This window comes from Gopherus flavomarginatus, chromosome 9 (genome assembly GCF_025201925.1).
Source record: "Gopherus flavomarginatus isolate rGopFla2 chromosome 9, rGopFla2.mat.asm, whole genome shotgun sequence".
NCBI lineage: Eukaryota > Metazoa > Chordata > Testudines > Testudinidae > Gopherus > Gopherus flavomarginatus.
In genome coordinates this window covers 92,346,462-92,373,319 of record NC_066625.1, presented here as the reverse complement: position 1 = coordinate 92,373,319, position 26,858 = coordinate 92,346,462, and the positions used below count along the sequence as shown (strand labels likewise).

The following is a 26,858-nucleotide window of genomic DNA, read 5'->3' as shown; positions in this document are numbered from 1 at the left end:
ACCCCTGCCACCTGGGGTCGGCCACAGGACAGCAGCAGGTGCTAACTTGGCCCCCAGCCAGGGTAGCAGCACAGGCCCAGGGATAAGGGCTAGGACGCCCATTAGCCAATTCCTGACCCCTGGAGGAAGAAGATCCTCCAGGATCCGTGCCCCATTGACATTTCTCTGCCATCACTGAGAGGGACCATGCCCCACCTTCCATACGGACTGCTCCCCTCCCCCCACTGATAAAGCCCAACCCCCCACCCTCCCATACAGACTGCTCCCCTCCCCCCATTGATAGAGCCCAACCCTCTCCATACAGACTGCTCCCCTCTCCCCACCCTCCCATACAGACTGCTCCTCTCCTCCCATTGATAGAGCCCAATCCCACTTCTCCCATACAGACTGCTCCCCTCCCCCTACTGATAGAGCCTGACCCCCCACCCTCCCATACGGGCTTCTCCCCTCCCCCACACTGATAGAAACCAAGACTTTCCCCCACCTCTGTACCAATAGCCCATCTCCCAGGCCCTCCTGAGCTCGTAGCCCAGCCCCTCAGCCCTGGTACCACCAGCCCAGCCCCCTCACAGGGCTCAGCACTCGGAGAAGCTGTGCACAATCGATGTATTTGTCCTGCCACACCTGGCACTGCTGGTCTCTGCTCCGACAGCCCCTGGCGCGAGCCTGTAACCTGAGGCCTGTCCCTGCACAGCCTGGCTGATCTCCGCCAGCCCGGACGCCTCTGCCCGTGAACAATGGCCTGCCTGCTCCATTATTAATGTCTTGGGCCATGGCCTACTCGGCTCCCTTCACCAGCAGAATAATTGAGGAGACGGGGAAATGTCCTGGGCTGGGGGCAGCTGCCTGCCTTCTCCCAGCAGGCCAGGCCCAGTCACCCTGACAACGGGGGTTCTGCGGGACAAAGAGACCCTCCACCTCCAGGCCCAGAGGACAGCTGCCCTGCATTCTAGCTGGTCTTCACCTGCCCACTGCCGGGCACTGTGCGTCCTACATGGCAGGTGAGAGCCCATGCTGGGGCATCCCCGCCCAGATGCTTCTCCCTGGTGAGTGTTTGCATCTCAGCTCAGTTCCGCATGCTGGAAAGGCCACGGGGTGGAAGCTGCTGGGGGATGGAGACCCAAGAGCTCACCGTGTGGCACGTTCAAACAGCGGGACAAGCTGGAGAGGCAGCCAGGCTCCAGACAGCAGACGCTCTGGACCACTTGGCCATGGGACCCTGCCTTCATCTGCAGAATACGGCCAGGAATCTGACATACTGACCCCCACTGGCGGCCTGAACTGGTCATGGAGCAATACCTGCTTCCAGGCCAAGCAGGAGCAAGAGAGGTCGGCACAAAACAGGAGACAAGCAGCAGTCCAGCTGCCGTGCGCCAGCTGTGGGGCGTCACAGCTCCCTCCTGGGCAGGCAACTGAACAGCTGCTTGGACAAGCAAGGAGGTAAATAAAAGCAGCTACATCCCCCTCTTCCCCTCCAGCCCCGTGTGAGTGAGGGTAGCGGAGAGCAGGAGGGGGAGAGAGTGATCGAGGATGTGGCCTCAGGGAAGGGGCGGGGCAGGGGCAGGGCAAGGGTGTTTGGGTTTGTGCAGTTAGACAGTTGGCATAATTAGCTTGCTTGATTTCATGTTTGGGTTCATTTGACCATTTAGTTCCCTCTGCAATGGCAAATGGGCAAACATGTCAAGGGGCAGGAATTTCTTACCTTGACAAATATCCCAGGGAAGGGCTGGGCCCCATGGCTAGGGTTAGGGGCGGGGAGCCAGAAGCTGCTCAGGGAAGATTCTTGTCGGTGGAGTCTAAAGGGTTAAGGTGAGTCACAGTCACTCCAAGGAAATGGACTTAGATCCCACATACTGGATTCTGAGCAGATGAGGCGGCTGGTTTTCCTGAAGTGTTTGATATTCACCTTTACGAGACTCAGCACCTTGAGAGTTTGGACTGACTGATCTCACCCAGGAGTCCAGGGCATGGCCCCCTCCAGAACTTGGGGGTTCTGGCTCCTTTGCCCTACTGGTCCTCTGCCAAGCAGCCCCCTAATGGGACTCCTCACTGCTCCCCTCCCCAGCTCACAGGATGCAGTGGTTTTTCCTTTCAACTCTGCATGTGACTCTCCAAAGCCTGAACCCTGCAGCAAAATGTTCCTTAACATGAAAATTGCTCACCATAACCTCAAATATGTCACAAGCAGAGAGCCCCGGCAGTTTCTCCCTCACACTTCTCCAGGGATGCAGGAGGCAGGAATACTCAGCTGCTCCCCACCCCCCAGGTAGATACACTGGTTCAGTTTCCCTGCTCCCTATAACTCTGTCCACACAGACAGCAGACACCCTCCCCCCATTCAACTCAAGGATACGGCATGAGATCACCTATTGTTCACAAAAAGACAGAGTAAAGGAAACTCTGGAGGGCAGGGCTCAGAGTTGCAAATACAAGGTGAGACTAAGGCCTTGTCCACACACAATTTTTGCACCACTGTAATTTTAAAGTGGTGCAGACCCCAGGTATAAACAAGCCCTAAAGCTGCTTAGCTGGGAAAGCAGAATAAGACAGAACAGGCTACACCGGGGATGTAAAATGAGCCAGCTAGGCCCCTCTTTACTACTGTCCCAGGATCTGAGAACAAAAGAGCAGTGAGTGAAAGCCAAAAGCTATGGAGTCAAAGCTGACAGAAGGTAATCCAGGTGCTTTGGCAGCATCAAGCTAGTCTGCAGACCTTGCTGCACCAGGGTATTACTGAGGCAGGCCAGCTACCACACAGCTGGGGCAGGATTACATGGCTGCTACCCCTCCTGCTTCTGCTGCTGGGGTCACCAGCTGGGGACCAGGAATAGTATCTCCCCAGAACAGGGCTCAGAACATCTCTGCAGCCCCCAGTATTGGACAGTCTTTGGGAAATAGCCGTGAGGCAGTGACGGGGGAGGGGGAGCCATGCTGTCATTGTCTTTGACGGGCGTGCTGCGCACACACCCTAGCTGCAAATCCTCTGTCTACACTGCGGCTGATAGAGGAGAGTGGGTCTCACAGGCAGATTGCAGCTAAGGGGGTGAGACTTATTGACAGACATTAAAACTTTTGCTGCTAGAGTTTCCCATCCCTCCTCTTTTCCAGATGGCCCAGTAACCCACCCTACGTGATCACCCTTGGAGAGTAGTGAAAGGAAGCCATGAACAGGTTCTGAACCTGAGTCACTGTCCCAAGGCCCATTATCCCTCACTCCCCCAGCTGCCAGGGGCACCTCCCTTCTGGTCTCCACTTCAGGGGGGCTGGCGGGGACAGAAACGGAACCACTGCTGACCAGGAGCTGTGCAGCCCACCCCAGCCCTGGGGCAGACAGAGGTGGCCCTCTCCCAGGGAGGTGTCAGCTCCAGCCCCCCCAGGAGAACAGACAAGGAGGCACTTTGAGCTGCTCCTCCCTTCCTGCGCTGGAGGGCGCCGGGTTTGGAGCAGCCAGGGGAGAAGGGTCTGCGACCTGCAGAGAAGCGGGGTGGGGGGGAGCCTGGACGGCATTGGACCTGACCGGAATCAGTGCGGCCCCAGGCCCCACCCCCTCCGCTTGACACTGACAAACTGGCCCAGCCGCTACCACGTGTCTGGGGCTCTCCCATCTGTGCATACGCCCCGCCTCTTATCGTACAGACCCCGCCCCGAACCGCCCTTTCTGTGGCTTGGCCAGTCCGCGTGCGGGGGTGGGAGTCCTGTGGGCGGGGCCTGTCCCGCGGGGAGCGGGTTTAAAACTCGCGCGGGCAGCCAGGGACCTGCGAGGTGGCGTCATGCGGTCCCTGCTGGCTGCCAAGCTGGGCTGCCTGTTCGGGCTGCTGCTCCTGCCGCTGCTCTGCGGGCTGCTCCCCGTGCGGCTGCGGGGCGCGGGTGGGTGCGGGCCGGGGTCTCCCGGGGGAGGGACGAGGACGGGATCCTGCGGGCCGGGGTCTCCCAGGGGAGGGACGGGATCCCGCCCCTCGGGCTGGGGTCTCCCAGCGGGAGGCTGCGATGCTGACTATTCCCTCTCCGGAGCAGGGACCCGCGGGCGGTGGCGCAGCTTCGTCGGCTGTGTGGCCGGAGGCATCTTCCTGGCCGCCTGCCTGCTGGACATCGTCCCTGACTCCCTGTCTGACATGCGGGAGGAGCTGCGGAGCCAGCGGATCACGGTAGGGCGTCCCCCCCCCCCCCAATAGCGCTGGGATGGGCCCAGCCCTGGGGGCCAGCTGGGCTGGCTGTTCCTTCCGGGTCCCTGCTGCAGCGCCCCCTCTCCCCTCCTCCAGCTGGCCGTGGGGTCGTCTCCACCGAAGCAGGTCACTAGTGGTGGGTTGCTGCTCTGCTGGGTTGGGGGGCTGGACCCCTCTGCTTGGGCCAATGCTCTCTCTGCTTCCCCAGGTGGACTTTCCCTTTCCTGAATTCGTCCTGACTCTTGGCTTCCTGCTGGTTCTCATAATTGAGCACGTGGTCCTGGACTGCAGTGAACGGAGGGCAGGGGAGGCCACCCCTCTCCTCTCCTGTGGGGAGGCCACCCCTCAGCCAGCAGGCACTGGTGAGTGGGTAGTAGAGACAGGTGCGCCTCACTTGCCTGCAGACTTCCGGGCCCACTCGTCCTTCCGCTCCTTTGTCCTCTTCCTGTCTTTGTCGGTGCACTCACTGTTTGAGGGCCTGGCTGTGGGGCTGCAGGACACGGAGTCCAAGGTGCTGCAGATCTGCATTGCCATCCTGGTGCACAAGAGTGTGATTGCTGTCAGCCTCTCCCTCCTGCTGCTCCAGAGCGAGGTCCCCACCCGCTGGTTTGTGGTTTTGATTGGCACCTTTGCCCTCATGTCTCCCCTGGGCATCACAGTGGGGATTGTGATGATGCAGAACCCAGGCCCCAGCAGCACCATGGCCCAGTGCCTGCTGGAAGGGATCGCTGCAGGGACCTTCATCTATATCACCTTCCTCGAGATCCTGCCTCACGAACTGAGCTCCCCGATGTGTCGCCTGCCGAAAGTGCTCTCCATGCTGCTGGGCTTCTCAGTCATGGCTGCCTTGCGCTTCCTGGGCTGACACCATTGGCCCTGCTTGGGCAGCTGCTGGCTGCGCTCACATGTACTGAGGCAGACACTGGCCTGGGAAACCGTCAGCTGCAGGTTCAGCCCCTGCTACCAGAGTGTCTCCTAGAGATGGATTGGGATGAGTTTTGGGGGTGGGTTCAGGGCAGCCTGGTTTTTGCTCTGGAGACACAGTAGGGCCTGGATTAATAGCCTAGCAGTATGCTGTTCATGAGCGTAATGCCTGCACTCGGGCCAGCAGGTGAGGTGAATGTGTAAATGCCTGATCACCATCACTCACATTGTGGTGAGGGGTGTTCACAAAGCAGCCCCTCCATTTTATCCTTTTAAAGGTCTATCAAACTGATTTTACAAGTGAAAATTGTGTGGCATGTATTAAAGATTCTGCTGTGCCCAGGAAAGCCAGTTCCCTCTACCCCCTGCTGGGGTAGGTCTGGGTTCTGGCAGGAGATGGGCTCCATAGGGTGTGCCCGTGTGTGTGTGTGTGGGGGGGTGCATCTCCATCGCATGGGAAAAGCAGAGAGCTGATCCTGTGAGATGCCCTTGAGTGTGGTGGCTGGGCAGGGCCAGAGCCAGCCCTGAAACCACTGCCCCAGCCTGGAGCAGAGCAAAGGAATGCAGGGAGCAGGGGCCTGGCACTGAGGGAGGGCAGGACAATGCTCTGCACTGGCCCTGTGAACAGCAGCCTGGGGCAGGGGAACAGCCCTGTCTCGGGCCAGGATTGCTTGGTGCTGTAGTGACCTCTGGTGAGCAATGGAGAGTGAAGTCTCAGCTCCTTGCAGCCTTAGGAGGAGGCAGACTTGACTGTGGGCCTGAGTGGCAGGGGCTGCTCTTCAGGCCCAATGACTCATCGCCAGAGGAGGAGATGCTGCCTCCAGGCAACCACTGGTGGCACTGGGCAGTACCCAGGGTCACAGCCCAGGTACCACAGGAAATGCGGTGCACAGGGTCTTTGCTGAGACAAGCCTGGTCTCTGGCTGAAGAATCAATTGGTGTTCCTGTGAGCTGGGCCTTATCCCTGTTCTGTAGTTGGGGGAGACTTGCCTGTGATATTGCAGCCTGTCCTGGAGGAACTGAGAACAGAGTCCCCCCCCCCCCCTTCCCAGACTAGCAGTGCTGACCTCTAGCACATGCCTCTTTACTCCCCCAATGCTAGCAGACGGGGGAGGCACCAGTAATGGATGGCCCCAAAGGAACTGCTGCCATGGGCAAGAGCAGATGGGAATCCTGTAAACTACATGGAGATGCTCAGCTGTATAAAGAATCCAGCCGCTGCTATCCGTTCCCTGTCTGCCGCTGCTGGCCACTTCCTGCACAGAGCCGAGAGGAAGCACTCTCCACCCTCCCCCCAGCACAGGCCAGGCAAGGCCTGCAGCTTGGAGGCTGGTTCATGAGTTGCCCCAGACCCAGCCTGCTTGTTGGAGGTCAGAGGCTCCAGCATGCCAACCGTGGTGCAGTTAGCCTGCATCAGCACCCCAAGGGAACAGGGGAGGCAGGCTTGTGGGGCACTTGTGCTGTGCAGTGGAGGTGGGACAGCCACAGCTAGAGGGAAGGGGATGGAGGGCCGAACCCTGGAGAGGAAGGCTGAATCAGCTGTGTAATGAGCACATGCTGCCAAATGTACAAGGGTCAGCTACTTCCTGTTTAATTTAGCCCAGGTCTTAAGACAGCCTCTAAGGTCAGCTGCCTTGAGCCTGCAGCAGGATAGGTGTGGAGATTGGAGGGGGAATGCGGAAGGCTGGGGAGGGAGGAAGGGGTTGGGACAGCTGTTCCTGCAGGCAGTTCTGTCGTTATCTCTGCAGCGTAGTGGTGCTGACTTCTCCCCTTGTGGGAAGGGCTCTCCTGCTGCACAGAGCCCCTTGGACGCGGCTCCCTACTTGTCCTCCATGTTCAATAAGGCCATGACTGTAGGAAAGGAAGGTAGACAAGGTCTGGCTGTTTGCTGCTGGTGAAGTAATGGCTTGTCCCCCAACCACAGGGACTGAGGGGCTGATCAGCTTGTAGCGAGGAGACCCGGTCCTGCAGAATGGCAAGGGCCAACCACTCCTGTGTTCAGATCTCTGGAGCTAGCGGCTTTCTGCTGGTAGGGAGCTGCCACGGTCCTGAAGGGGCACCAGCCACTCATGCAGCTGTACTGAGCAGCAGGGGTGGAGAGGTGCTGATCTAACAGCATGACAGGAAGCTGAGGCTAGATGGCACTGCTGTTACATGCTAAGTTCGGAGGAGCTGCACATCCCAGGGAGGTCAGAGAAATAAAGGGGGTAGACAATCCAATGCAGTTCAGCCTGGGAGGATGCTGGTGCCAGGACAGGGGGCAAAGGCAGTGCCACTGTGGGCTCTGTGTGCAGAGCTGGTGCAGAGCAGACCTTGCCCTCAGGTGACTGCCCCTGGAACAGTCTTTTCCATTCTGGGGGACAACTAGCCTTTCTGGTCAATAGCAATGAGCATGCTCTGCCCCAGGAGCAAACTGGGGAGGGAGCAGGTCTGGGGCATGGAAACTGCCTTGCAGGGAGCCCTGCTCCCTAGCTGGAGGGTTGTTTCACTGGTGCTTGGGGGGGAGGGCTGAGCTGAGAAGAATGAAATGCTGCAGGTAGAAAGGAGGCCAGGCAGTGTTTCAAAAGAGGGGCAGGTGCACATCTTTCTGTGCTGGGTTTGCTCACCCATGTGTGCTCAGGAACCTGCCCCCTTCACCCTGCTATTTGTCTCCTACTCACCTGCGTAATGCTGCAGCCTCTTGCGCTCTTCCAGGTTGTGCTGCAGCTGCTCCAGCAGTTCAAAGTAACGGAAGAGGGAATCACTGGGCCACGCCACCTGCCCATCCTCATTTACCTCCACCAGGCTCTGCAGGTTCTGGTGGATGTATGTCTCCCAGTCCACTGGCAGAGGCAAAGGCTGCAGCTTCAGGATTGGCAAAGGCCCCCCTCGATTCCCATGCATCTCGTGCATGGTGGGATGAGATTCCTGCCCTGCTGTGAGGGGAGGCAAAGGGCCCTTTTGTCTAATGCCCCCTCCCCTTGCACATGGAACAGGGACTCCTGCTGCTGGGAGAAGGAGTGGCTCACTGTGGTCTTCCCTTCTGCTGCTCTCTGCCCCTGCACCCAAGGCCTTGGGTGCTCCCAGGAAGGGGTATCCCCAGGCTGCAGCCTTCCCAGCACAGTGAGAGGCAGAACAGAAGCAGAGTTAGCTCAGCACAACTCTGCTCAGGCTCCTGCAGCTAGGCGAACGCTTGCCCTGTGTGGGACACGTGCACTTACAGTTCTTCACGCTCTGCTTCACTACCACCTTGTACTCCAACTGCTGCACACTAGGGGTTGCCTCTGCTCCTGGGCCCAACTCCAAGCCTGAGGCCTGAGACCTGCTGAAGAGAGGAACCCAACGTATTGCTGGAGAGAAACACTGCTGGTTCTAAACCCCACCACGGATAGCGACCCAGGTCAGCTGCAGCCCTGGGGCTGGCTCAGCCATGGCCTGGAATAAAGGGTCTGGCAGGCAAGCTGTCCAGGTCCAGCTAGGGTGGGTGTGGGTGTGGGTGCAGGGGCTGTGCCCTGACAGCCCTGTATTGTATGCAGGTGCCTGTGCCCAGGGCTGTTCTCGGAGTTAAGGCCAAACCCTGCGGTCCCTGCCCTTCTAAGGACAGGGTGCTGTGATGAATGCGGGGGGGGGGGGGTGTACCTGCTACTCTGGGGGACAGGTTCCTCAGGACTCACCCATCATTGCCATCCCTTAATGCTTATGGATGCCCACGCTCACCCCAGGGGCATCTCTGCAAACCTCAGTTGGAAGCAGCAGAGGAGGAGAGAGAGCTGGAGGTGTTAGTCCTCCTGTGATCAAGCATGAGCTATTAGTGATGCACTGCAAAAAAGGCAAATTCACTCCTAGCAAACCAGGCGCTTCCAGCAGAGAGAAGTATTCATGCCAGCGTATGAGGCACTGTGTACAGTTCTGGTTACCCAGGGGCAAGAAAAATGAATTCAGACTGGAACAGATGCAGAGAAGAGCTACTAGGAGAACGGAGGTCCTGCCTTATGGGAGGAGACCAGAAGAGCTGGTCTTGTTTAGCCTGGCACAATGAAGGCAGAAAGGGGCTATGACTGCTGGCTATAAACACATCAGGGAGATAAGCACCAGGAAGGGTGAAGAGCTATTGAAGCTAAAGGACAATGTTGGCACAAGAACAAATGAGGATAAACTGGCCAAGAACAATTTCAGGCTGGAAATTAGGTGGTGGTTTCTAGCCATCAGAGGGGAGACCAAAGGATGGGGTGGGGGAATAATAAGGACTTGGCTTTTCACCCAGGAACTAAGGAAGGCAGTTCGGGAGAGATGGAGCCTGAACTCGGCTTCACAGCAGCGGGGCTGGTGAAGTGCTCTGGGCTGACCAGCACGGACTTTCATTTCTCTGTGTTGCCCGAAGGCTTCCCTAGGCGCGTCCAGGTGACTATAAACCCGACTGTTTTCACAGCATGTCCCTGCAGCCACTGGGCAGGGTGCTTAGTCCCTGCAGAGTGGGTGAGTCTGTGCCCAGCTGTCGCAGTTGGACTCGCGGGGCAGAGCTCCCGCTGTGAAGCAGGAGGGCTGGCGCCCCAGAGGTTGTCTCCAGAGGTGGTGAGAATGTGTGGCGGACCTTGAAGGCAGAGTGAGACCCCCCGGGGCGTCTGACCCATTAAAGGGGCTCCCCCAAGAGACTGTTCCAAAGCTGGGGGCATAGCACCAACCCTGTGAATCTGTGACAAGGGACTTTTGCCTTCCTCTGCAGCGTGAGAGTGTGGGTCACTTGCCCAGATTATCTGGGTATATGTCCGACTGTAACCCCCCAGTATTCATACCCTGCACACTATTGTAGTAATCTTTGTACAAAATGTGCCTTGTGAGGTATTTGAAAACTACTAACTTACTGATCATTCGTATTCTTGTGATGTATGTATATGGTGTGGATTGAGTTATGGATATGTGCTGCAGTTATGACTAAACTGGGCATGCTGGGGGAGTATGCCCTAGACAAAAGAATGTCTTGCATTCTTCAGGCAAGGACAATGAAGGTCCATTTTTACACATTAGGTAGACAAAGCTATTAAGCTATCCTCTGGAGGAAGAAAGAGCATGGAGCTTCCTTCACCACCAGATTCCTTGTCACCTTCCTCAGCTTGAATGAATATCACTTTGAGGGGTGACCTCAGAAAAGTTCATTGCAAAGATTTACTGGTCTGTAAAAATTCTGAATGATCAGCAATGGAATTGGCTGATTGAATGCAGTATCACTATATTACAAAAGTGTCTCAAGTGAAGTCTTTTCTGGAAGTTGATGCCATGCTGGTGAGTAATAATATTATGAGGGGTCTGTATTAACCCTGTATAAGGAATCTGGATACTTAATGATATTCTGCCTGAAAGTCTGTGGCCAACAGGGAGAAAAAGGATCCTTCCCAGAGCAAGGGAAAGCACCTGTCTACCTGTCTCAAAACAATGGCAGCCCCATTCATGGGCAGGGGGTGGGAAGCCCCCAGGAAGTGGGGAAGTAGCATGAGGCCACCTGCCTCTTGAAACAAAGACATTGGACTTGGGGAGCTATACGCATGGACGGATGCCATCTTTGGCATGTATCACTGGACACACAGAGGGGAACAGAACTCGTGCAAACAGAGATGCCCTTCAGCCAAGCAGGAGTTGAAGTGTCTGGGAATTGAGGCTGTGTCTACACTACACAGCTTCTAGCAACATAGCTGTATCGCTACAGCCGTGCCGCTAAAAGTCGGGCAGTGTAGCTGCTGTTTGTCAGCTCTCCTGCTGACAAAAAACTTGCACCTGCAACGAGCAGCAAGTGGCATTTGCGTTGTTCCTGCCAACAATGTGCTGTTCTCACTGGGGCTTTTTGTGCCGAAACTTTTGTCTTTCAGGGGCAGAGGAGAGTTAACACCTCTGAAAGACACAAGTTTTGTCGTTCAAGTGCCACTGTAGACATAGCCTAAGTGTAGGTGATAAACCTTCTTGGGCAAAGATCGTTCACCTAGGGAAACCAGCACTTGGTACTTCTGTGGAAGGTCCTGACAGGGAAAGTCAGCTATAGTGGCAAAGACGAATGACTGGTCAGAGCCAACAGCTTGAACAAAGCCTGCAGCTTGCTGGATTAAGCCTGAGACTTTTAGCAGAGTGTTGTAACCCTTCTAACTTCATTCCTGTTAGTTGGCATCACTGACCCTAGGACCTATTGTTAATACTTATTCTTTTTACTGTAAACCAGCTCAATGCTGTGTGTGTAGAAGAGGGTGTATTTACCCTAGTAATTGTGCTGTGATGTTATTTTGTGTCTTAAGGAACAAACAAGCCATATTATGTCTCTGACCTGTCCAGGAGAGGGCTGGACATTACAGAGCACGTGGACGGGGGAAGACTTAGGACTGGGTGTACGTTGGCATCACTCTGCAAGTAGCACCCACGCCTGGTAGAGAGTAGGGACTGTGACTGGAGTGGGGCTGGCAGGCTGCTGGGGTCAGAGCTGCTGGACCAGAGCTATGGAGCACACAGACACTGAGGGTGGGACCTGCCTGCTTGTTGCTGACTGAACATGCTGGGCAGGGAGTTACAGTAGCAAAGCATTTGAGACAGCCAGGGTTACAGGGCAGGTGGTGACTCAGCCCCTTGCTGCTCCGGATTACACCCTTGACCCCGTAACCATCTCCTGCCACTGCAAGGGCCGTGGGCACTGGTGCCCCTTGGTCCTTCCTGGGCTCTACCAGGGCACAGGACAGCTGCATCTCCTGGGGGCTGTCATACTTTGGTCTGGTGGTGGTGGCAGGGGGGGACCAGTGGCCTGAGCTGCACAGGACGGCAGACTAGAGGGTGTGGTGGTCCCTGGCTGCTAGGGGAACTCCCAGGCCAGCCTAAAATGGGGTGGGTGCTGTGCTCACTCACCTCTCTCTAATCTGTATTTTAAATAAATCTGCTTTCTTCTGAGCCTCTATCTGCTTCACCTCTTCAGCCAGATCACTCCGGATAGTCTGGAAATTAGTCACTGACAAACCCAGAGCCCCCATTAAGCCGGAGGGACAGCGGTGACATGGAGGCTCTCTACGGACTGTTACCCTTCCTTGTACCGTTGCTGTACAGAGCCCACTAGACTTTATGCCTGGTGAGCTGAGATCTAGGGCAGCAGCCAGAAGGTTATTTTCAAAACAGGGTTTATTTCTACATTTCCTGTAACCATAGGAACATCAAATTGTACCTTTTTGCTGGCAGTCTCCTTGGAGTACCAGAGAGCTGGGCTGGGATTCCTTCAGCCCCTAACCAAAGGGGTGGGGGCATTGAACCTTTGGCACCAGTCCTCCCGGTTTGTCAGATCATAGAATATCAGGGTTGGAAGGGACCTCAGGAGGTATCTAGTCCAACCCCCTGCTCAGAGCAGGACCAATCCCCAGCTAAATCATCCCAGCCAGGGCTTTGTCAAGCCTGACCTTAAAAACCTCTAAGGAAGGAGATTCCACCACCTCCCTAGGGAACCCATTCCAGTGCTTCACCACCCTCCCTCTGAAAAAGCTTTTCCTAATAACCAACCTAAACCTCCCCCCTGCAACTTGAGACCATTGCTCCTTGTTCTGTCATCTGCCACCACTGAGAACAGTCTAGATCCATCCTCTTTGGAACCCCCTTTCAGGTAGTTGAAAGCAACTATCAAATCCCTCCTCATTCTTCTCTTCTGCAGACTAAATAATCCCAGTTCCCTCAGCCTTTCCTCATAAGTCATGTGCTCCAGCCCCCTAATCATTTTTGTTGCCCTCTGCTGGACTCTTTCCAATTTTTCCACATCCTCTTTGTAGTGTGGGACCCAAAACTGGACACAGTACTCCAGATGAGGCCTCACCAATGCCAAATAGAGAGGAGTGATCACGTCCCTCGATCCGCTGCCAAAGCCCCTACTTATACAGCCCAAAATGCCTTTGGCCTTCTTGGCAACAAGGGCACACTGCTGACTCATATCCAGCTTCTCATCCACTGTAACCCCAGGTCCTTTTCTGCAGAACTGCTGCCTAGTCACTCGGTCCCTAGTCTGTAGCAGTGCATGAGATTCTTCCGTCCTAAGTGCAGGACTCTGCACTTATCCTTGTTGAACCTCATCAGATTTCTTTTGGCCCAATCCTCATTTCTTTAGGTCCCTCTGTATCCTATCCCTACCCTCCAGCTATCAACCACTCCTCCCAATTTAGTGTCATCTGCAAACTTGCTGAGGGTGCAGTCCACGCCATCCTCCAGATCATTAACGAAGATATTGAACAAAATCGGCCCCAGGACTGACCCTTGGGGCACTTCGCTTCATACCAGCTGCCAACTAGACGTGGTGATGTTCCACTTAAACAGATCTGACCAAATCATAATCCCCACCTCCCAATTACTCTGCTTTCCTGTGCTTGCTCCCTGTCCTGCTGTGATTCTAGGAGTTTTCTAGTTGTCCAGAGAGTCTGCAAAGACAGGGGCGAGACATGTCCTGAGTTTATAAGGTGAAAGCTCCCCACACTAGCCTGAGCCAGGTGCCACTAGAAGCTGAGAAGGGCCCATACTTTGCTTTGCTGGGGAACTAGATGTAGCAGTAGTGAGCCACCATAGGCAGAGGGCTTTGCCTGGGGACTGCCAGAGCCCCACCGCATGCCAGCATGGGAGGCTGTAGTGTTCCTGCGGCCTTGGCAGTGTGCAGGGCCTAGGCACTTACCCATAATTGCCACAAAGAAGTTCCTGAACATGAAGGATCCAATCAGCAGCCAGAGGATGATGTAGAGGCTGCTGATGAGCTTGTTCATCTCGGGTATCTTCCAGGTGTCCTGGAGAAGGGCGTACCAGTGATCCATGGTGAAGAGGATGAACAGTGTCACCAGGGTGTTGGGGAGATCCCTGCAGGCAGAGAACAGCTTCAGGGCATGTTGCTTTGATTGTGAGGCCTATTGATGCCTGCGGGATCCAAGTTGGCTCTGGGCTGCTTGCTGCTTTGCTGGTGATCTCTCGGCTGAGTCCAAGTGCAGAGCCAGTGGTGATGAGTGCTGCATGCTGCAGAGGAGGGGGCTGGCATCAGTTAGTTGTGGCCCTTATTCTGGGAAGGTGACAGCGTGACACAGAGGTGAGCAGTTTGCTTGGCCCCAGCATTCAGCCATACACAGGCAGGCCCCCCTCCAGTAGCATAGCTAGGTGGGGAGCAAGGCAGTGGCTGCTCCCCCACTGAGCACAAGTGGTGCCTTGTCAATTTCTTGGCACCTTTTTAATTTTTATTCAATCGGAGGGAACAGGGAGCGATTTAAAAAAAAAAAAAAGGCACCACCCACTGCGGTGCTTTTACTCACCTGGCGGTGCTTTGGCACTTTGGCGGTGGGACCTTCAGTGCCGCCGAAGACACCTGGAGAGAGTGAAGAGCCCACTGCCGAAGACCTGGAGCGCCACCGGGTGAGTAAAAGCTCTGTAGCAGGTGGCGCCTTTTTTTTTTTTTTTTTATCATTCCCTCTGTTCCCTCCACCTGCCTATGCCGATGTGACGAAGTGGGACTGTTCTTAATGTTTCCTCTGAATACTGTGTGAGTGCCTCAGTTTCCCCTATGCATTTCTTAAGTCTCCAGAGGGTGTGATTGTTGCAGAGCAAAGGGCCAGTGTGCATAAATGGTTGACACTCTGTCTCCTGATAGCCTGGGCCCTTTCCCCCTGCAAGGGAATGCTAAAGGTGTTGGAGAACAAAGGAATCAGGTGACCTCCTGGCCCGGGAAAGAAACAAAGCAGAAGAGAAGGGGCTGGCTTGGGATGAGGAGTGAGTGCAGACATGGGTGTCTGGCTCACTGCTCCCCAGAATGGACCTGGCTGAGGGATCCCGTTCTCTGTACCTACAAGCTCTGTTTTAGACCATGTTCCTGTCATCTAATAAACTTCTGTTTTACTGGCTGGCTGAGAGTCATGTCTGACTGCGACATGGGGGTGCAGGACCCTCTGGCTTCCCCAGGTCCCTGCCTGGGCGGACTTGCTGTGGGCAGTGCACGGAGGGGCAGAGGATGCTGAATGGTCCGAAGGTCAGACCCAGGAAGGTGAAGCTGTGGGAGCTGCTTGCCATGAAGACAGTCTGCTCACAGAGGGGAGACTTCACCAGAGTCCTGCCTGGCTTTGTAGGCAGCGGTTCCAGAGCATCGCCCAGGGACTTCATGACAGCCACTGCCCTCCTCCTCACATGGAGGTCTAGACTAACGTGGTCCAAGTCAAACATTGGTGAGGACTTGTGAGCTGCAGCCTTGTATCAATGCTACACAGCACCATGACTACCCTCAGCATCTCCAAGAGCATCCAGCAGTTCCAGAGTTAGACCACATACGTTCACCAAAGGGAAGGCACTGAAGTCTGAGAGGGGAGGTGGGTGCCATCAAGCACAAAGCCCAGCTTTTGGCAGCTGCTAGGCCTTGTGGGTGTCCCACTGGAGCCCGTCACCCGTCAGTGCCCAGCTGTAAAGTATCAGTGTATCCCCCAGCCCGGGGCCACCTGCATCCCTACTGCTCTGCTCCTTCCAGCTGGCTCTGCAGCCCCATGTCCTCCCAGAGGCTGTGAGATCACCCAGCTGAGGAGCAGGAATAGAAAGATGAAAGAGTAGGAGAGCACCCCCCTATGGCCAGAGGGAAGAGGGTGTCTTGCTGCTGGGTGACAGGGCATTGCACCACCATAAGCAAGGAGATGTACCTGAAATACATGCTGTACTCCAGGTCGGTGCGGTCTGACCGACTGTAGCTCTCAAAGAAGAAGATGCCAGATACGGCAAACACATAGAAGAAAACCACCAAGAGCAGCAGGACGAAGGTCATGGCCTGGGCAAGGGAGAAGCAGAGAGGAGCCGGGGCTGAGGGGCGCTTAGGGCTGATGCTGCCCAGGGAGCTTACAGTTGAGATTAGATTTAGTACAGCAAGGATGCTGCTCAACAAGGCCTGCAGTGATGAGGCGCAAACTGGGGCAGGTGCAGCCAGGGGCTCCTGTGGGTGGGGTTGTTAAAAATTGACCTCAGTGTGTGAGCAATAGGGGCTGGGGTTCCATAAATGGGCAGGTGGGAGGCCAGTGCTATGTGCCTGGGGCAAGGCTGAGTGCTGAGAGATTACCAACCGGAGGCAGTTTGGCACACATGCAGCTCCCCCCAGCCCTGGCACCTGTCTCAGCATGCCCCCACCTCACCCGTCTTGTACCTTCAAGGTCTTTGCTATTGCCAGGATGATCACCCGAACTTGCCGGAATTTGGAGAAGAGCTTTAAGGTGCGGAGGATGCGAAAGGCCCTGATGATTCTCATGGCAGCTATCTTGTTGGTTATGCCAGTCAAGTCCAGGAACTCGGGGATCACAGCCTATGAGCCAAGGGAACAGAGCAGCAAGATGACCATGCTCAGTTTATGCTGCTCTGCACAGTCAGGCCAAGCCACATGTCACCTTCCCCTCCCCCTACAGCCACTTCACAGGGCATCAACCCCCTCCCCCCCTGCATTGCAGCCTTCTCCCCCAAGGTTTGGGCCAGGATGGCAGGGAGTGTATGAGGGACTGGCAGCTGCATCCACACTGATTATTAGAAAGCATGAGTCGCTGCCCCCAGAATCATGGCTTTAAAAATACTAAATTCTGGTTCTTGTCTTTGCTTTCTAAGTTCTGAGCCTTTAGGGCTCACATTTTCCAGCTTTTTATTCCTAACCAGAAACGTCCCTTTTACTTTTTTTTGCTTATAATGAAAGTGAGTTTCACAATCCCATGACTCCAGGAGCTAGGGCCAGGAGAGACACCACATAGCCCAAAGTGGTGATGCTGGAACTGTGTGATGGACTGGAACTCCCTAGAGGACAGATGTAAGCATCACAAAACCACTGGTAGTTTTGAGGCATTTGGGCACCACAATACATGACCAATAACGAGCTTGAGTAGCCAAACAGGAGCAGTCTCTGTCCTGCATTGGGATCCCTTGAGAAAGCCCCCTGAACTGAGAGTCCCACCAGACCTTTCTGGGCACAAGGCTACTCGAGGTGATGAAGCAACAGTGAGCTAGTCTTTGGTCCATGCATTGCCCTTTGCTTCCCCTCCCCTGTTGACTCCCCTGTGTCTCTCACCACTATGGTAACGCTGAAGTCGAAGACATTCCAGCTGCTTTTCCAGAAGCCTCTGAAACTGACAATCCAATTCAGCAAAATCTCCATGATAAAAATGAGGAGGATGACCCAGACGGTCACCTCCAAGGTGAGCTTCAGGCTCATCAGGCTGGCATCCATCTTGTTCATCACCTCTGGGAAGCACAAGATACAGCTGCTGAAGCCTGGCTCCAGCAAAGTGTTGACTAGAGAACGGAAATAGCATGAAGGGGGGGAATGGGCAGAAACTCCTTGTGTATCACTGACTATTCGACATGTCCAGCCCCAGCTGTGCACCCTGCCATTCTCAGTCAAAGCTGGACCTGGAGTCAGAGGGCTGCAGGGGAGGGCACCTGTTGAGAAGCACTAAGTAACTGGTCTCTGGGAACTTGCAGGCATTTGCTGGCTGTGCCCTGTGGGACAGACTTCAGGATGCACGTTGCTGCTACATACACTCCTATGGTGCTAGTGTCAGTGGTACCCTGCTTGGTAATGTTTAGCATAGTCAAGTCTTTCTCCTCTGGCCCTGGAAGTGGCTCCTCACTAATGGGGACTGGAGATGTGAGGACTCTTGGGGGAGGTGGGCACAGGAGAGGCCTTAGCAACTCCCTCCCCCACATCCTGTCTCAGTCATCCCAAGCTTGGATTGTGGCCTCCTTGGACCAGGGACTTCAATCTCTGCCAGGCACCAAAGACTCTATAACAAGTGGAGCACTGCAGAAGGACATAGCCCTAGTGAAAAGAACTGAGTGGGGGCTGAGTGCCTAAGCCCTCTGGGAGACAGGAATGCGGAAGGGAGACAGCAGCAGCCAGGGGTGGGAAGAGCTGGGAGAGGTGAGACTTTGGGCAGGGGAATAAGTCCATAGAAGGAACTGGAGTCCAGTAATGAAGGGCTGAGATGCCTGAGATTGGTAATGGGCTCTGAGCTCTCCACCTCTATGTCACTAGCTCTAGGCCAGGGCAGCAGTGATTAAGAGCAGTCACCATCTGATGGCTAATTGGTGGCTTAGCTGAAATTAGATGGTGCTCTGAATTCAATACGTCGTGGACAGGTGCCTACACCACAAAACCACCTTAACTTGGTTCTCATTGGCAGCCTCCTTGCTCCAATTATGGACTGGCCCAGGAGCCCCCTCTTGCCTTTGGAGGCAGGCTGCAGGGGCCTGAGCCCACAAGCACTATATATGCTTGGGCACAGAAGGGTTCAGCTCCCAAGGCTCCTGAGCTGGCACTACTTGCACGTGCATGGAGGCCCTGTCTCCCTCTCACCGCTCTTGATCATAAGAACCAGCATGTTCAGGAAGATGAGACAGATGATGAAGCTTTTGAAGATGGTACCTGGGGTTTCTCGCTGAGAAATATGCAGGAAACTGTGTGTTATTCTGTCAGACTCTAGAGGGGCTGGGTCACCTATGCTTGAGAACCCAGAAGACAATGGGTGGTATCCAGAGCAGCTCTACTGCTGAAGTAACAGAGCTCCACACACAACCCCCGAAGGAACACAGCATCCCATAAAGCCCAAATACCAGCACAAGCATCCTAACACACCCTCCACAATGTGCTTCAGCCCCTGGACCAGCAGACAGGAGATCATGAGCTGTTTACCCATGTCAGAGGAAAGGCATGTGGAGAAACAACCATCAACCTCTAGCTTGGAGCCTCAAAGTGCCCATTTCCTGGCCCTTATCTCTGTCCTTTCTCCCTACCCTGACCACCCTCCCCATAGCACTTACCCTACCCCTCATTAGGCAACAAGTCAGATTTAATCCACTACATTGGACTTTATACACAGGTGGGAAGCAATGACCACTAGAACAGAGGTGGGCAAACTACGGCCCGCAGGACTGACAGAAGTTACCCCTGGCCCCTTCCCTGCTGTTCCCCTGCAGCCTCAGCTCTCTCCCCTGCCAGCACAATGCTCTGGGCGGTGGGGCTGTGAGCTCCTGGGGCAGCGCAGCTGTAGAGCCCGGCCTGACCCGGTCTCTGTGCTGCGTGGTGTAGCTGGCGGTGGCGTGGCTCCAGGCAGTGCAGTAAGGGGGCATGGAGTGTGGGTGGGAGGGTTGGATAAACGGATGGGGAGATTGGGGTGGTGGTCGGGGGCAGGGGTGTGGATAGGGTCAGAGCATTCAGGGGGGGAACGGGGTTGAATGGGGGCAGGGATCCCAACAGGGCAGTCAGGAAGGAGCGGGAGTTGGATGGGGTGGCAGGGGCAGTTGGAGCAGGGGTCCTGGGGGACAGCCAGGAAGGAGGGCGGATTGGATGGGATGGTGGGGGTCCGGTGGTGATCAGACAACAAGAAGTGGGGGTGTGTGGATGGGGCAGGGGTCCCAGGGGGGATATCAGGGAAAGGGGGGGGTTGGATGGGGCAGGAGTCCGGGGTGGGGCATGACTCCCTCCCCTAACCGGCCCGCCATACAATTTACGAAACCTGATGTGGCCCTCAGGCCAAAAAGTTTGTCCGCCCCTGCACTAGAACCGCAGAATACAGAGATGGAAAAGATTTATCCAGCCCCCTGCTGGTCAACTCTCCGCTTTGTCCAGTCCCAACTACTGGGATTCCATCATTTCTCTTGCAGCTGATTCTGCCTATCACACTTAGGGACTATTTTTTCCTTCTCTTCATACCAGTCCCCCTGACTCGCCCAATGGCAGTGTCAGTCCTGAGTTGTTAAAAGATACTGTTCAGGACCCAGGATGCCCACATGGTCAGGGGAGGCCAGCGGCTGCAGCGCACTTGGATGCGGTTGCGCAGGCGTTTCTCTGGGGTGATGATGTTCCTCACCGGGGTTATGTTGAAACGAACCAGCTGGTGATGGTCTGTGAACATCAGCTTCCTCTGCTTCTTGGGGTCTGTAGGGAACAGTGACACAGAACTCCTCCCAGGCGGTTCCTGGAGGACATGCAGAGAGGAAGAGGAGCCAGAGAGTCCAGCACAGCTAGACCTGTCCCCAGCAGGAGAGAGTTTCAGTCAGTAAAGACAGTGGGTGAAAATGCCTGTCCCCTGCTTGCACTGCTGCGTGATACCCCTGGGGGAGCTGCATGGGTGCAGAACAACACACATTTTGGCCCAGATCCTCAAAGGTATTTAGGCTTGTAATGTCCATCTATTTCCATTCATTTTGAGGATCTGGGCCTTTCCTGCTTCAATTGTGGAGAATAAATACAGGTAAGAGAGCAGCTTAGACAATTCACCCAAACCCCAGTATAGAGCCACGGCCCAGCTGCAGCACCAGCCACATCACATTGTCATTTGCAGCTAGGATGTGGAGGGAAGCCAATCAGGCTGGCACCTCCAGGAACCCACCACCTCGCCCACACCTCCTCCAGAGTCAATGCTAGGTTAATGTCAGCAATCCTGCTCCTGGGGAGAGAAACACCCGCAAGTTCTGATCCCACAGTGTGGGCACTGTGTCAAACCCTAGGAGAGAGATGGGCTCACCACCCTCAGTGCCCAGAGCTCTCTCCAGTGACCTCAGCTTACCTAGTCAGCACGGAGAAACTCGGCAGGCCTGCCCAGCAGAGCGAGACGCATAGGGAATGTTGCTGGGGGGTGGGGGTCCCTGCATGTGGTTTATGGGGGGAGAGAAGCACTCAAGGTGAGATGCTGAGAGATGTCTGAGCTCCTCCTACATTCCACCCCTCACAGGACCCCAGCTGTTGGCATAGTGAAAGTGGCTTGTTACCAAGAAAATCCTGGATATTGTGCCGTGGGATGGCATGGCTCAGTCCCTGAAGGTGGTCAATCAGGTAGAAGGTGTAGATCAGCTTGGAGCGAATGGCGTCAGCTCGAGGAAGCAGCATAAATGGGGAACTAACTTTGGTTTGGGAAGCATCCTCTGGGCTCTGAAAAGAGAGAGAGAAAGCAGGAGCATGAAGCCAGTCTAGAATGGAGACCTCCCCAAAGAGAGCTCTTACTTGGGGATTCATGAGTCCAGCTTTGCTTCTCCTTCTTGTTCCCTGCATGGCTTAGAAGGTTCTTTGCTGTATCATCACAGAACTCTGCAGTGACCTCACAGTCTGGACTAAAGGAAGGAGACTTGGCTGGCAGGTGCTCAGTGGAGCATAAGCGGCTTGGCAGAAGTTGATTTATTTTTTTAACAGTTTTGATGGATAGGATCAATATTCATTTAAATTTGATGGGTTTTTTTTACTTTCATCTATTTAAAGTTTCACAGCTGTGGGAAGTCGAGGGGGTCAGACAATTGTTATTTGATGACAGTGGCCCCCAATATTCAAAAAATTAAAATGTTATAACCATCAAAGCACAAACTGTCAGCATCACATGTCAGAACATACAGAGTAAACATCCTTCAAGCTGACTCTGAAGTTCCCAAGCAGCATTTGTCTTACTTTGCCTATCTGTAAATTTCTGTTATCTCCACTGGAAACATTTGTTCACCAGTTTGTCTGTGTGTGGTGACATCGATGTTTGTTAACATTTACTGATAACAAAAATTGAATCCTTCCAAGCCTGAGCATGTGCTCCTGAAATCAGAGGCAGTCTAGCCATCTAAAAAGCTTCTGCTGTGCCTTGGCAGTCTTCAGAGAAAGCTTCACTCTGAGGGATAGGGGGAAAATGTCCCGTTGGCAAAGGCTCCAAGCAGAGTTCTTTCTATTTCTCTGTCAGACTTGGGTCCTGGACTCCGTTAACATCTTTTACATTCCCAGGGTTAGTGTGAATTCATCTGTGATCAAATGCACTGATGACACAAGGACAGAACTTCACAGTGGCCCAGGTGGATGAGAGCAGTCAGGCCTGTAACCCCTAATAAGTGTAAAATCCAGAATCTGGCCGAGAAAATGAAACATTCCAGACACACCCAGTGTATTAGTGTGTCAAGGAGCACAAACCCCCTACTTGAGCAAGGAGGGAAGGGGTTAATGATCTGACCGGGACACAGTGGCTGAAGCTGGCCTTGCTACACTGTGGGAAACACCAAGCCTAGGGGAGTGGAAGGAAAGCAAAAGGAGGAAGTAGGCCCAGAGCTGGGCACTCCAGACAGAGATCCTGGGTCGGGGTGGCCAACCTGTGGTTCCGGAGCCACATGCGGCTCTTCAGAAGTTAATATGCGGCACCTTGTATAGGCACCAACTCCAGGGCTGGAGCTACACACACCAACTTTCCAATGTGTCGGGGGGTGCTCACTGCTCAACCCCTGGCTCTGCCACAGGCCCTGCCCCCCGTCCACCTCTTCTCACTCGCTCCCCTGAGCCTGTCATGCCCTCGCTCTACCCCTCCAGTCTTCTGTACACCAGGAAACTGCTGATCAGAGGTTCGGGGAGGAAGGGGAAGGCACTGATTGGCGGGGCTGCCAGTGGGTGGAAGGTGCTGGGACCCTACTCAGCTTGTGTGGACTAGGCCTTTCCTCATCCTGCACAAAGAACTTTTTCATGGATGCGGGTGCTACTGTTGCAGTAGGGAAGGTGCAGGAGGGTGCAGCAGGGAGCATCCAAGAAGGTCTCAGATAAAGAAGATACAGTCAGATAAAGAAGCAACGTTCAGTTTGAAAGTGTTTGAAGAACCACTGCCCAGGTGCACGCTCCAGCATCTCAGGTTACACTTGAACTACCAGTTGTGGCTCTCTGGGACCAAGAAGTGCAGTAAGTGCTGCTTGTGAATCAGGAGGGCTGCTTTTCCCTCCCAGTCACTCCTGAGCGGGAAGGGAGCTGTGGAGGAACTGCCATACTACTGCTTCACAGAACAAGTTGTCATGGTTACAGGGCCAGTTGTACCTCTGTCTCTTTTCTGATCTTGGCACACCCCTTAAGATCTCCTGCCTTTACCTCTCCTCAGAGTGCCCTGTCACGGATCCCCAGGATCACTGCTACGGCCCCAGCTTTGGAACAGTCTCTGGGAGACCCCTTCAGTGAGCCAGACCCCCTGAGGGTCTCACTCTTCCTCCAGGGCAAGCCACGCAGCATCACCGCCTCCTTAGGCTGCATCTCTGGCCCTTCAGCCACTCTGCTTCCCACCATCAGCTCCAGTCAGCGAGTCCCACGAAGGCAGAGACCTGAGGGAGACTTGTGCTATTTTAGGGAGCAATGCAGCCCCACCAGCATATGCAGGGGCACTCACACAGTGCTAAGAAACAGTTGGGCTTATTATCAATTGGAACATACCATAGGTATCTAAAAGGGTGTCATAAGGAGGAGGGAGAAAACTTTTTCAACTTGGCCTCTAAGGATAGAAGAAGAAGAAATGGGCTTAAACTGCAGCAAGGGAGATTTAGGTTGGACATTAGGAAAAAGTTCCTAACTGTCAGGGTGATTAAACACCAGAATAAATTGCCTAGGGAGGTTGTGGAATCTCCATCTCTGGAGATATTTAAGAGCAGGTTAGATAAATGTCTATCAGGAATGGTCTAGACAGTATTTGGTCTTGCCATGAGGGCAGGGGACAGGACTCGATGACCTCTCAAGGTCCCTTCCAGTCCTAGAATCTATGAATAGGAAGGCCTTGGTTAGCACAGAGAAAAGAAAGTTACAGCATGGTTCATTATGGTTAGCCCAGAGCCCCGGACAAGCACTGTGACCCCCTTGGCTCCAGCTCTGTCCCTCTCTCCTCTATGTTCATGTTCCTGGTGTCAGTCCCACCTGGCCTCTCCTCAGTCCTTTGTTCCCCAGCTGGTCCCAGAGATTGGATTTGCCATTGTGTTCACAGACTCTCCATTGACCTGGGTCCCAAACTTGAGAAAGCTAGGCATCAATCATGCCTGCACCTCTGGGCCTCTCTAGAGAAAACAGCTCTTTTCCATGCCAAGGTGACAATATAGCATATAGGGGAAACTGAGGCACACACAGTATATATACAAAATATTAAAGTTCCCGCTTCATCACACCCTAACTCTTTCACGGGATACTGAAGGCCAGGGCCTAGTCTATCAAATGTGCTTGCCTAAGAGGTCTGACTGGGTTCAGAAGCTGCCATTCTTCCCATCAAGAATCTGCAAACAGTGGTGAATGTAATGACTAGACAGCCTTCTAAAAACCCAAACAATTGTTTCCTTTGCAGTAGGAACAATGCATCAAAGGATTTAAAACAGTCTACACACATCTATCTTACCTAATGCACACCAGCCCCTGGCAGTAACCAGGGAGGCCTACCTTCTTCTGACACCCCCAGTGGGTGCTTGCATCTTAGTCTGGTTCCTCTAAATCAGTGGTTCTCAACCAGGGACATGCTGAGGTCTTCCACGGGGTATATCAATTAATCTGGATATTTGCCTAGTTTTACAATACTCTATATAAAAAGCACTAGTAAAGTCAATACAAACTAAAATTTCATCCAGACAATTAGTTGTTTATACTGCTCTATACACGATACACTGAAATGCAAGTACAATATTTATATTCCAAATAATTTATGTTATAATTATATGGTAAAAATTATAGAATCAGCAATTTTTCAGTAATAGTGTGCTGTGACATTTTTGTATTTTTATGTCTGATTTTGTAAGCAAGTAGTTTTTAAGTGAAATGAAACTTGGGGTACACAAGACAAATTAGACTCCTGAAAGGGGCACAGTAGTCTGGAAAGGTTGAGAGCCACTGCTCGAAACAACTTCCCCTCTCAATGATCATCTTTAAACTACTGTTGGCCTTTTGATCTTGCTAGTTCCTGTACTTTGGCTCTCTTGGTCAAAACCAGTTTCAAAACTTGACTGGAGCAAGGAGGTGGAATCTTCTGCGCTTAATAGTTTGGACAGTTTTTCTTAACAACCCGGAAGTGTTTACCAAGGGGTGCGGCTTATCTTGAACATTTGTTTCCCTTCTTTGTTTTTCCTGACAGTCCTCTATTAAACTAAACAAACATATTCATGCAGTACATATTCCACTAACCATGTCATAATGCGACTATATAGATCCATGGTATGCCCACACTTTGAATACTGCATGCAGATTTGGTCACCCCATCTCAAAAAAGATATATTGGAATTAGAAAAGATACAGAAAAGGGCAACAAAAATTATTAAGGATATGGAACAGCTTTCATATGAGGAGAGATTAAAAAGACTGGGGCTTTTCAGCTTGAAAAGGAGATGAGTAAGTCGGGATATGATAGAGGTCTATAAAATCATGACTTGTGTGGAAAGAGCAGGGAAGTGTTATTTACTCCTTCTCATAACACAAGAACTAGGAGCCACCAAATGAAATGAACAGGCAGCAGGTTTAAAAGAAACAAGAGGAAGTATTTCTTCACACAATGCACAGTCAACCTGTGGAACTCATTGCCACGGGACGTTGTGAAGGCTAAAACTATAATGGGGTTCAAAAAAGAACTAGATAAATTCATGGAGGATAGGTTCATCAATGGCTATTATCAATATGGCCAGGGACGCAACCCCCTGCTCCAACTCTTCCTAGCCTCTATCAGAAGTTGGAAGTGGACAACAGGGAACGGATCACTTGATCATTGCATGCTCTGTTCATTCCCTCTGAAGCATGTGGCATTGGCTACAGTTGGAAGTTAGGATCCTGGGCTAGATGGACCATTGGTCTGACCTATATAGCCGTTATGTTCTTAGCCAGATTGTATGCAGTGTTACTGTAGCCATGTCAGTCCCAGGATATTAGAGTGATGGGGTGCATGAGGTAATATCTTTTATGGGACCAGCTTCTGTTGGGGAGCGAGACAAACTTTTGAGCCACACAGAGCTCTTCTTCAGGTCTAGCAATAGAAGACATTCTCACCCCCACCTCGTCTCACTACCCAGAGCAGTGCAAAGGTTTCATACAGAGCAGCTCCAACGCCCTCATGCAGATCCTGCCCGCTCGTCCTCATCTCTATTTCTAGTGTCCTAGCCAAATGCCACCTCTAATTACAGGCTGTCTTCAAAACTCCCTCTGAAGCGTCCCTTTGGAGATGGGAATTGGCACCTCTCGCCCTGCTTTGGGCTGTGGGATTGCAGCAGCGGGGGGCTGGTACTTCCCGCGGGCGGCGTGACAGCCTTTCACCCCGGACAGCCGCAGGTCGGCGGCAGAGACGCTTTGTGTTGGCTGGGGAAAACTCTCCATTCACAAGAGCTCAGGGGCTCCAGGAGCCACTTCTTCCCCGCAGCGGGATTCTGCTGTGCGCACCTGGACGGGCTGCCAGGCCTCCCGGCACCTGGCGGCGAGCCCGGCTCTGCCCCCGGCGGGGCACGAGCAGGTGCCGTGCTGGGAGCACAGCGCCCAGCGCCTCGGGGCGGCCCGGCGAGCCCGGCTCTGCCCCCGGCGGGGCACGAGCAGGTGCCGTGCTGGGAGCACAGCGCCCAGCGCCTCGGGGCGGCCCGGCGAGCCCGGCTCTGCCCCCGGCGGGGCACGAGCAGGTGCCGTGCTGGGAGCACAGCGCCCAGCGCCTCGGGGCGGCCCGGCGCGCGCAGCGCCCTGCAGGCGGGGAGCGGCCAGAGCAGGTAACATCCTGGGCCTCTCCCCGCGCCTCAGGCAGCGCCGGCCCTGCCCCCTCCCCGCGGTTGCCATGGCGCCCGCTCCTCGCCATGGCGCCCGCTCCTCGCCGGGCCCTGGGGGCGGGGCTTCCGCGCACAGCCCGCCCCCGCCGCAGCCCCAGAGGAAAAGCCGCGGAGGCAGGAAAGAAGCAGCGATCCAGCCAATTTATAGGGCACGGGCCTGAGGGGTGGGGACGCTGAGCTCCCAGGCCCCGCCCACCGTCCGTGACGCGCCACTCGGGTGCCAATGGGGAGCTGCCACACTGCAGATCCGGTTCGGGGGCGGGACTTCCGGCCCTG

The 26,858-nt window shown here is 54.2% G+C and overlaps 3 protein-coding genes across 4 annotated transcripts; 1 reads left to right on the top strand and 2 right to left on the bottom strand.

Moving 5' to 3' along the window:
• Positions 1–1,760: 1,760 nt before the first annotated feature.
• LOC127057951 (cation channel sperm-associated protein 2-like) lies at positions 1,761–8,301 on the bottom strand. Of its 2 annotated transcripts, none has more exons than XM_050967247.1 (2): positions 7,748–8,301; positions 1,761–1,796 (listed from the first exon to the last, which is right to left on the bottom strand). In XM_050967247.1, the coding sequence occupies exons 1-2, from the start codon at positions 7,977–7,979 to the stop codon at positions 1,771–1,773; spliced, it is 258 nt and encodes an 85-aa protein (XP_050823204.1). In that variant the 5' UTR covers positions 7,980–8,301; the 3' UTR covers positions 1,761–1,770. The 2 variants fall into 2 exon arrangements, with proteins under 2 accessions (XP_050823204.1, XP_050823203.1); XM_050967246.1 differs by lacking the exon at positions 1,761–1,796 and adding an exon at positions 5,541–6,938.
• Positions 3,738–5,500, top strand: LOC127057947 (zinc transporter ZIP1-like). The gene is made up of 3 exons (XM_050967239.1): positions 3,738–3,867; positions 4,015–4,145; positions 4,372–5,500. Exons 1-3 carry the CDS (start codon positions 3,771–3,773, stop codon positions 5,026–5,028), a joined length of 885 nt encoding a protein of 294 aa, XP_050823196.1. The 5' UTR covers positions 3,738–3,770; the 3' UTR covers positions 5,029–5,500.
• A 3,530-nt stretch (positions 8,302–11,831) lies between the features above and the next one.
• Positions 11,832–25,813, bottom strand: LOC127057953 (cation channel sperm-associated protein 2-like). The gene is made up of 9 exons (XM_050967251.1): positions 24,238–25,813; positions 20,817–21,691; positions 19,813–19,983; positions 18,403–18,471; positions 17,116–17,288; positions 16,213–16,368; positions 15,719–15,843; positions 13,732–13,910; positions 11,832–12,042 (listed from the first exon to the last, which is right to left on the bottom strand). The coding sequence occupies exons 2-9, from the start codon at positions 21,094–21,096 to the stop codon at positions 11,939–11,941; spliced, it is 1,257 nt and encodes a 418-aa protein (XP_050823208.1). The 5' UTR covers positions 21,097–21,691; positions 24,238–25,813; the 3' UTR covers positions 11,832–11,938.
• Positions 25,814–26,858: the final 1,045 nt, after the last annotated feature.